The sequence below is a fragment of the Schistosoma mansoni genome, chromosome 3 (assembly GCF_000237925.1).
Source record: "Schistosoma mansoni strain Puerto Rico chromosome 3, complete genome".
In the NCBI taxonomy this organism is placed as follows: domain Eukaryota; kingdom Metazoa; phylum Platyhelminthes; class Trematoda; order Strigeidida; family Schistosomatidae; genus Schistosoma; species Schistosoma mansoni.
Window position 1 is genome coordinate 25,497,778 of NC_031497.1, and position 10,303 is coordinate 25,508,080.

Below are 10,303 nucleotides of genomic sequence, written 5' to 3' on the forward strand. Positions count from 1 at the left end.
GAGCTTTTTGAATCCGTGCTGAGATTTCGTCAGACACCAACCCATTAGGGCTGATCAGACTTCCAAGATAAGTGAAGTTGTCCACGCGTTCGACTACTTCACTCCCTATCCTTAGTTCAGGTGTTGACGCAGGTCAGTCCTGGAGTAACAATTTACATTTGGATCGGGAGAAACGCATCCCAAACATCCTGGCATTATTACTGAGTTCCAACAGAAGACTCTGCATTTTGTCAGCGTCTTCACCAAACAGGACTATGTCATCTGCGTATTCTAAGTCGATTAGTGGTCCCCCTGGTAGGAGATCAATTCCTGTAAATTCAGTCGACGAGAGTGCTAGTTCCAGCAGAAGGTCTATAATGAAATTAAACAAAAATGGGGATAGTGGACAGCCTTGACGGACAGCACTTGAGGTTGTAAAATTACATGACAGTTCGCCATAAGCTCTGACTCGACTGATAGTGTTCGAGTAAAGAGCCTTCACAAGGTTTATGTACTTCTCAGGCACACGTTTCAATGACAGATACTGCCACAGAACCTCTCGGTCCACAGAGTCAAATGCTGCTTTCAAGTCAAGAAAAAACTATCATTGTCGGACGCCGATAAGTATGTCTGTGTTCTGAAACCTGACGAATGGTGAATATGTGGTCGATACAGCCACGACCAGGTCTGAAGCCAGCCTGACTTTCTTGTGTTTGCAGTTCACAAGTCTGAGTTAGGCGCCTGATAATTATTGAGGCTAGTATTTTAGATGCTATGTTAGTCAGACTAATTCCTCTATGGTTATCACAGGTAAATCCTGGAGTAACAACTTACATTTATAGCCAACATTTCCACTCCATATGTTTCCATGAATGTACATTACTTAGAACGTATAAACAACAGTGTTTACTGTGAATATCCCCTCTACTTCTTTTATTATTACTACTTTTTATCCCTTTTAGATATTATTGAAGAAAATACTTGGTATAGATATATACTCACAATATATGAGTAAAATTTGGCAACTTAAACTTCTTGAACAAAATGCATTTGAGAAAGAGTCATCCAGTTAACGAATAGACAGTTATACAATTATGGCTCCCTTTTGATGTTATATATGTATATTATAAACCCCGTGGTTATTTTTCGACATTTGTTCTCTTTTTTTTCTTGTTTAATTTTCATTGTTCCTTTGGATACCCAATTGTGTGAGTATGTGAGTAATTTTCCCTCATAAATTAGGTGCTGATTTAACTTAGATCTTATGAAACATTCATTATATTACTCCGTCATTTGAAGAAAGTGGAACATGTAGGACAAAATTATTAAATTTATTTTTGGATCAACTTCGACGTAGAATGACCTCGTACAAATATCGTTTCATATTACATTTTTTTATTATTATTATTTATATTACTAACAAATGTAAATGAGTAGAATATATAATATTTGTGATATAATTGACTTTTTGAAGCAAAGATGGATAGTGGCTAGCAGTGGAATTCAGTTTGACGAGCGTTTTGTCCTATTTGGAATTCGTCAGCTGGTTGTACCTACATCTGAGAGTTGATGTGCACTCTGGGACTCGAAATAAGTACCTTTCACTTCAAACGCTATCCCAGAGATTACGTTCCAACAAAAGAAAAGACGTTGTACGATGAAGCCGTAATCTTTCAGCCTCCAAGATGATCGAATTATGTTAAGTCACTGTTTTGCTTGACAAAGATTTGTGGTTAAAGTAAGATTAGGTTATAAAAAGTTTATGTTGACCGTATTAACACAGGGCATTATATTATGAAATTATGTTGTTTACTCTGTAGTTTATACAGTACTGTAACTTTCTATAATACATGTACTAGCGATATTATTAGTAATGTAGTGAACCAGAAGACGAGTGGAGACAGTCGAATGTATTTTGGCACAAAATTAAAGAATATCTGACTAAAATCTAACAACAATACAGTAAACAGTAAATTTGCAAACTATTATTCAATTGAATTCAATTAGTATTGTTTGTTTGAATCTTCCCATCGATGTGTTAGGACTGCAACTGGTCAGTCTCTAATTGGCATATGTGCATACTGTGCGTATTGCCTCGATATAATCAATTGTCTCAATCTTCAACGTTCCTTCGATCATTATTGTTCATGCATTTTCCTAACAATTGCATTTCGTTCCCGCTCTTTCGTTATCGCTGCTGAGGAGTTCCACAGTGTGACTAAATGGCCATCCAGTACATCCTGATTTCCAATGGCGAGCTAATATTGCTTAGTTTGAGATTTTAATAAAATTCAACAACCTGCTCAAACTTATACGTGTATTTCTTCTCCGTGATGATCATAAGTGTTATCCATGACCTAATCATTGCTACAGTTTACTAATTAGTAAACAAAAAAATTGTGGTAAACATTTCAGCAAGTGTCCTGATACTAGCATCCAAATGTCCTGGTACGGCCGAGAGTGAGGAGAGACAGCTCTCCCTCTCGAAACGCTTTCACATGGCCACGCGTATATAGCCTCTGCCAGGGATGTCCTACTCACTGTCTTCTCGTGGCATTACTGTTGTTTACGAAACTGAGAGGACGAAAGGTGAATGTCCGGAGCTTCAATAGGGTTGGTGGACACAGAGGGTCTACCTAGGGAAGTTGGAAAACGCTGATTACAAACCAATGGTGAACATGGGTTTCAGGATCCTGAGGGAACAAATGGCGTATAAATCAATCGTTGGTCACCGGATACCATGGGACTGTTTCTCCTCAATTTGCTCCACTGCCTTATGGATTAGACGTTTAAGTCGAAGGCTCCGGATGTGGCCCCTCTTAAGAAAACCACTTGCTTGTGTTTGGGCACCCAGGTAGTATCACAGTCCTCACACAAATCATATGAGATTTGTGTGGTGCATTCGATACCCCTTTGTACCAATATTTATATGTTTTAATACAATAAAATAATGAATACACAACTAAAATTGAATATTCAACAAGTTTAATGACCATTAAACATTCAAGTAACTTTACTAAGCTACAAATATTTAGATTATACTTAATTTATACACATAAATAAACTGAATACACAGATTTCTATACTTTAGTAGTGAACGAGAACACAATCGCGTACAATCAAATGTATTTGAATACAAGATTATAGAACATTTTAGTAAACTTTGAAAACCATACAGTAAATATTTTATTTGCAAAATGTCAATCAATTGTCCTAAGCTTCACTGTTCAGTCAATCATCTCAGACTTCATTGTTTTTTTCATTTCCATACCAATCAATCTCTGTTCTCATTCTCTTTTCTTCGATCTTCTTAACCTTCTGCCACCAGGAATTTCATTTTCAATTAATGATACATACTACTTAAATCTGTCGACATCAGTAGCACACATCACACTTTAACACCCTAATTCTTCATTTTCTATTTAAGTAGTATAATGTAAATTTATATATTTTGATAAAAGATTAAATTTTCAATAATCCGGTTCATATTTCACTTATTTTTCTTGGAATTAATACTTATCCCAGTATGATTAAATGATCAATTTTTTGGATTTTAGAAATATGATCAACAGTACATTGTTTCTATTCATAAGGAATAGTTACTAACTGAAGAAAAATTTAGTTTTCCTTGATGGTCTACCTTCAATGAACCCATGATTTCAATTGAAATCTCCACAAAACACCCCCTACCTTCTGAATAAAATTATATAAAGCACCCAGTTTCTCCCTTCAGAATTCTTGTGTTTTGTTTTGTTTTTTTCTTTTTTTTGGGGGGGGGAGCTTAGTAACAAACTTATCTCTCACCACCCTTTATTAGTGTTATATAATCCATTGAAGGTCATCATATTTCATGTTTCCCCATCTATATATATATATATAAACCCTTGAATGAAGTAAACTATCCCTTCTAACTCAATAATCATGTCTACTAAACGTAGTATTTATAAAAAGAATAGTCCAAATAATAAATTAGTAGTATATTTAATACAAAGAGATATATTTGATGATTTGCAAATGATTGATCCAATTGAAGGTATAGCTACAATTGATAAAATGAAATTGAAATCATCTAAAGTATTCGCTCGTATACGTTGTACATTTCGTTATGGTGAACAACAATTAGATGATGTTCTATCAGGTGTAACATTTTATAAAGAATTTTTTATACAAACTAAACAAATTTATCCAATAGATAAGAATATAGATGAAGAGAAATATAGTGAAGTACAAGTAAGTTTATTTAAGTAGTATATTGATAAATGTTTTCATATGAATATTTATATTGTTATGTATGTGATGTAATCGTTGAAATCATGAGTCAATTGAAGGTAGGCCAACATGAAAGCAATGGAAGGCCGTTCCGTCCTGGAGTGGGACTCTTCAGGAGTGCGCATTCACGATCCCACCAGCCGGATTCAAACCCAGGAACTATATAGTTTTTTAAATTTTACAGTTAAATACGCTAGTAGATATCTGGACTCAATAGTTCAATTCGATAACACTTTGATGTACTGTATGAAAGCTATTAGGTACTGAAGTATGATTCTCGGTGTAAATATCGACATCGGGATTCATATATACCCAACCGATGAGTCCTTCATAGAACGAAATGCGGCGAGACTATAATTTATGGGCGACCTTTGAATGGATCTATTATGACCTTGAGAAATAATGGTCAATCACAAAACAGTTGGTGTAGAGTAGAAATATATTATACAAACCCAAAAAATTAAGGTGGATACACTTCTTATATATGGTCCTAAATCCTGCCAAAGTTAGAAAGAGGTTCGAAGGTTCTGAATTCCTCATGCATAAGGTAGAGGAATTCATCCATATGGCTCCATAATAGTCGGTCTCTTGAGCCACGATAAGGTCACAAAAACCCTCTCAGCCTCGACCACACAGCTTCAATGTTGTTTGTGTATACTCCGGTTGTGTAAGTTTATCATTTTTATTATAGACATGTCCTTACAATACTCGTGGCACCTGACAGCCGAATTTTCAGTAAAATCTGCAATTAATGCAGTCAATTTTCCTGGTGCTTTTATTATACAGTTCGCTGAAATTATTATAATATGCCTTCTTCTCAATATGGATCGAATGAAAAAGCTTCCTATTCTAGCAAATGTCTTCCTTCAAAATATGTTACATCGAAGGACAACATCACGGTAGTCTGCACAAAGTGTACAAGTCATCTAATTACCGAAATTACAAATAAAAGAACTTCTTAGTAGTCTCATTTGTTGTAGCCGCTTAATTGTCAAGTCTTCTCTATAATTCTCTGTGAACCGATCGTACATGAGCACCAGGTACTGAAATTAGCACTGTGACCTTGAAATCCTTCAAACGCTTCTGATTGGTTCATCCATAAATTATAGTCTCGCCCGAAATGCTCAACCTAGATTTCTCAAATAACCACAGTCCAATTATAATCATATCTCTATTGACTAGCAAAATAATTGGGTGTCAAGGTGTTTGATGTTAAATGCTCTTCAAGAATCAGATGATAGTAATGTTTTGCATTATCAATACAAAGGTGTCAAATATTCCGTGAAAAAATGTTGGAAACCACTATGTACTAAAAGTGACTTCATTGTTTAAGTTTGAAACTTCACAATAATTTTCAACCTCAAAGCAAGAATCCAAAGTATTCACTATATCATTAAGGGATTGTAGAATGATTTCCAACAGCGCAAATATATAGTTTAGTTCATTTCATTATTAATGCAAGATTTATGGGTCCAGGGTAATCTTACACTTCCAGTCTTATCAACACTTACAGTATTCAAACATGGTTTAAAATAATAAATGGTGGGATCGTGGATGCGCACTGTTAAGGAGTCCCACAATAGGACGAAACGGCCATCCAGCGCTTCCAGGTTTTCCATAGTGGTCTAGCTTCAATTGACTCATGATTTCAACTATATAAAAAAATAGCTATATTGTTATGATAATGTGTTACTTTTCTTATTTGAAAGTTGTATTACCTCATCAAGAATCTTGATTCCATATCAAACAATGAACCTTATATACCACTAATCTTTAGATACTAATTTCATTTCCGAAAAAAAGAACTCGCTGATGACAGAGATGTTTCAAATATCTCGTCTATCGTTGAGGTTCTGCACCAAGTAACTATAAAAGTCAGGTTAAATTTCTTTCATGAAAAAGAATATATTTTCCAAGAACTATAAAACTAGACTTTGGTTCTACATGGAATCCATTGTTGTTATTATCCAAGTTATTCAACAGTAATTTCTCTTACTAGGACAGAGTGGGTTGGAGAATGATGGTCGGCGGCCTATGTTCAATTGTGAGTAACAGGCATAAGTAAGTAAGTAGGTAATTTCTCTTACTATGATATTTGGCGACCAAGGTTCGGATCCCACAGTGAGCATCAGATTACTTAAGATTATAAATACACCTTGATAGTAGGTATCAGCATCCATGAAACCTAGTCCCCAAGTTTATTTGCTGACTCGCTCTTATCATCTAATATTCTAAATTTGCTCATTACTAACTTACTTACGTCTGTTACTCCCGATGGAGCATAGGCCGTCGACCAGCATTCTCCAACCCACTCTATTCTGGGCTTTTCTTTCTAGTTCTATCCAGTTTTTATTCATTCTTCTTATATCTGTCCCAATTTCTCGGCTTAATGTGTTCTTTGGTCTTCCTCTTTCCTTTGGCTTTGAGTATTCCATGTGAGGGCTTGCCTTGTGATACAGTTGGGTGCTGTACTCATTAGTTAGTGATTAGTGTCCGAGTAACTCCGCCTGTAGCTCTTTTAGAGTTACTGCCGGTCCCAAGGCCGGCCTATGCTCCTCCACGAGGGGTAACAGGCGTAAGTGTCCGAGTGCATTTCAATATTTATATATTTGCAAGTATCTTTGACTCTTTACAATCAAATCAATTAATATTACTTAACCCTTATTTGTTTTTTCATTAGAAACGACTTATTGAGCGTTTCGGGGATAATGCTTTACCATTTCACTTCACATTAACACATGATATTCCAGCTTCAATTACATTACAAATGGATAATAAAAATTCATTAGATGATAATCCATGTGGAATTGAATATGTTCTACAAGTAAGTGTATAATAATATTTTTTGTTAACATAATTTGTGAAGTAATTTCAATAGTTGAATTCACAAGTCAATTGAAGCTAGACCATCATAGAAAACCTGCAAGCACTGGAAGGCCATTTCGTTCTATTGTGGGACTCCTCAGAAGTGAGAATCCACGATCCCGCTTCGCGAGATTCGAACCGAGGACCTATCAGTCTCGCATGTGGATGCGCACTGCTGAGGGTGTTATTCTTCCTTCAACTTCAAGGGTAGAGTTTAAATGGTTTAATTTGTTTAATCTGGTTGGCGTTTCTATAGCTAGATTTTTTTCCTACGGGATAGAGTTGCCGACCACATAACCCAATCCTATTCCTTTACCCGGGATCGGGACCAGCATTAACTTTAGAAAAGCTACGGTTGGGAGTTGATAAAATGTCAACATTAATATATGTATACAATCGGCGAAGGTTTGAAAATAATCTAAGTTGGTTAGAGGTAAAAGACCTTCTAGGTTTTAGTTCCCACATTTTATGTTTGGTTTTTTCAGCTAAAAAGTTATATATATACGAAACGGCCGTCCAGTGTTTCCAGGTTTTCCATGGTGGTCTAGCTTCAATTGACTCACGCTTTCAACTATGAAAAATATATGGAATAGTTATCGGAAAATTTGATTAAATATAGTGAAAGCAATACACGACTGGACAAGATTTAAGCTAGAGTTTTCAGCAAAAAGTATTTCAGCGAGTTTCCTCTCCATATTCCTTGATCGATCCTGACGACAAATATTGAGTCATCGCCAGTTAGATATCAGCAGTTCAACATATGAGTAATGTACATTCTTTTTCGATGCATATTGCCAACACTCACGATATCTCTGATTGTAATTTATTGTAACTCATCTAGCGAATGGTCATAAACATTTCATAAATGCACCTGAATAGGTTATATGATTAATAGACATAATGATTTATTAAAAGGAACAAAAGACCGATTACATGTTGAGATGTGCTAATGTCAGAAAACGGGTAGCCTAAATATTCAAGCGAGCCGTCAATAAAATCAAAGGTAACTTATAATGAGTACAGAACATTGGTATCTCATATCATAGATCTCAATTCGGTAGACATGAAACATCTAATAAAATCAGATTGTTAGAATTACTTGTATTCAGACTTCATTCAGTTTTGGATAGACATTTCATATACTACTTACATTGGGCTCGCGATTCTATTTTATTGTTATATATTTTAAATTATTAAATGACTGTTCGGTTAATCGTTGAATACATAATGGGAGTATAAAACTTACACTTAAAATATCGTTGATTGGCTGAAGTTAGGCATGAACACCGTTGGATGTCTTCTCACTGGTCTAGAGACTAAGCATTCACGAGAGGCCGAGGGTAATGTATTAGATTCCCACGTGAGTGATCGTGAATGCTCCCTCGACTATGTTTCAAGATTTTCAACAGTAGTCTAAAATTGTTCGGTCATGATTTGAACAAAAACTCAATAAGCTCCACAATCCTATGCTGATAAATAAATACGAACTACTGATTGTTTAATAAGTAGTAAAGAATGATAGACAAAAAGAGTAAAGTTAGAAAGTACTTATATTATAAACAGTTTACTAAAACATTAATTTATCTACTGATCAAAAGGAGTTTTGTGGAGATTCCAGTATTTTCATAGTTGAAATAATGAGTCAATTGCTCAGATTTCGTGGATTGGTTGAAGTTAGACATTAACACCGTTGGATACCGGCCAGCTCAGTGGTCTATCGGTTAAGTGCTCTGGCGCGAGACTGGTAAGTTCTGGGTACGCATCTCGTGAGGCGGGATCGTGGATGCGCACTGATGAGGAGTCCCATAATAGGACGAAAACTGCCATCCAGTGCTTCCAGGTTTTACATGGTCGTCTAGCTTCAATCGGCTCATGATTTCAACTATGAAAAAATTCATCTATTACCATAAAATTTATGTCAATCTTGAATTTATATCTAAATTATAGATTTATGCATCAGAAACACCACAATATACAACTGGTAAACGAAATGCTGTCAATCTGGTTATACGTAGACTTACATTGGCTATTCCAAAACCAGATGACAATATTTATACTAAAGAGATTATCCAACCATTTCATTTTCATTCTGGTCAATTACATATTACAGCTATATTACCAAAAGATATATATTTTCATGGGGAAACAATACCATTGAAACTATTAATCGATAATGAATCTAGTAATATTGTACGTCGATTAAAAATACAAGTTAGTAGTATATGACTTTGAATTATTTTTTTCTGGTTAGCGTTTTTTAGCGAGTTAGCTTTTCTACGGGATGGGGTCGCTAACCCCATGCACAACTCTCCTTTACCCGGGCTTGGGACCGGCAGTAACTCTAGAAGAGCTACAAGCGGAATTACTATATCCATCGTCAAGAAAGTACAAGTACTTATAAACAGTTGTCTACGCAAAATACTCAACATTCACTGACCGGATACTATCAGCAACAGCGCTTTATGGGAGAGGACAAACCAGCTTCCAGCTGAAGAGGAAATTAGGAAAAGACGTTGGAAGTGGATAGGACATACATTAAGGAAATCAACAATGTGCATTACAAGGCAATCCCTAACATGGAATCCTGAAGGGAAGCGGAAAACAGGAAGGCCAAAGAACACATTACGTTGGGAAATAGAAGCAGATATGAAAAGGTTGAATAACAATTGGAAAGAACTGGAAAGGAAGGCTCAGGACAGAGTTGGATGGAGAATGCTGGTGAGCGACCTATGCTCCTCGATGAGGAGTAACAGGCGTAAGTAAATAATATATGACTTTATTGAGCAATTAATTTAGTTTTTTTCTTTTCTTTTAATTCATTAAATGAATATATTATAATACATGAAAACTTGATTGAATTAATATATTAGAAGGGGTTTTGTGGATATTATAGTAATTTTAATAGTTGAGATCATGAATCAATTGAAGTTAGACCACCATGGAAAACCTGAAAGCGCTACGCGGCCATTTCTTCCTATTGTGAGCAACCGTCCACCACTATCTTACGTAAGTCACTATCTCACAACAGACCCGGTCGAACTCCACTGGTCACTTCTTCTCACTAGAACTTCAGGGAATATCTCTTGAAGCCAGTTACTAGTAAGCATATGTTGATTAATATCAGGATGGGGTTTGTGAATATTATAGTAATTTCAATAGTTGAGATCATGAGTCTAGCTCCAAATGACTC

At 35.7% G+C, this 10,303-nt stretch overlaps 1 protein-coding gene across 1 annotated transcript in view; it reads left to right on the forward strand.

Annotated features, from left to right (window-relative positions):
- Nucleotides 1-3,900: 3,900 nt before the first annotated feature.
- Smp_176980 (putative beta-arrestin 1) overlaps nucleotides 3,901-10,303 on the forward strand; it is a gene marked incomplete at both ends in the record, with an annotated part of 17,616 nt that continues 11,213 nt past the window's right edge. Inside the window, 3 exons of the mRNA XM_018799771.1 lie at nucleotides 3,901-4,209; nucleotides 6,929-7,049; nucleotides 9,224-9,324. Coding sequence (XP_018651527.1) covers nucleotides 3,901-4,209; nucleotides 6,929-7,049; nucleotides 9,224-9,324 — 531 coding nt within the window. The remainder of the gene's footprint in view (nucleotides 4,210-6,928; nucleotides 7,050-9,223; nucleotides 9,325-10,303) is intronic.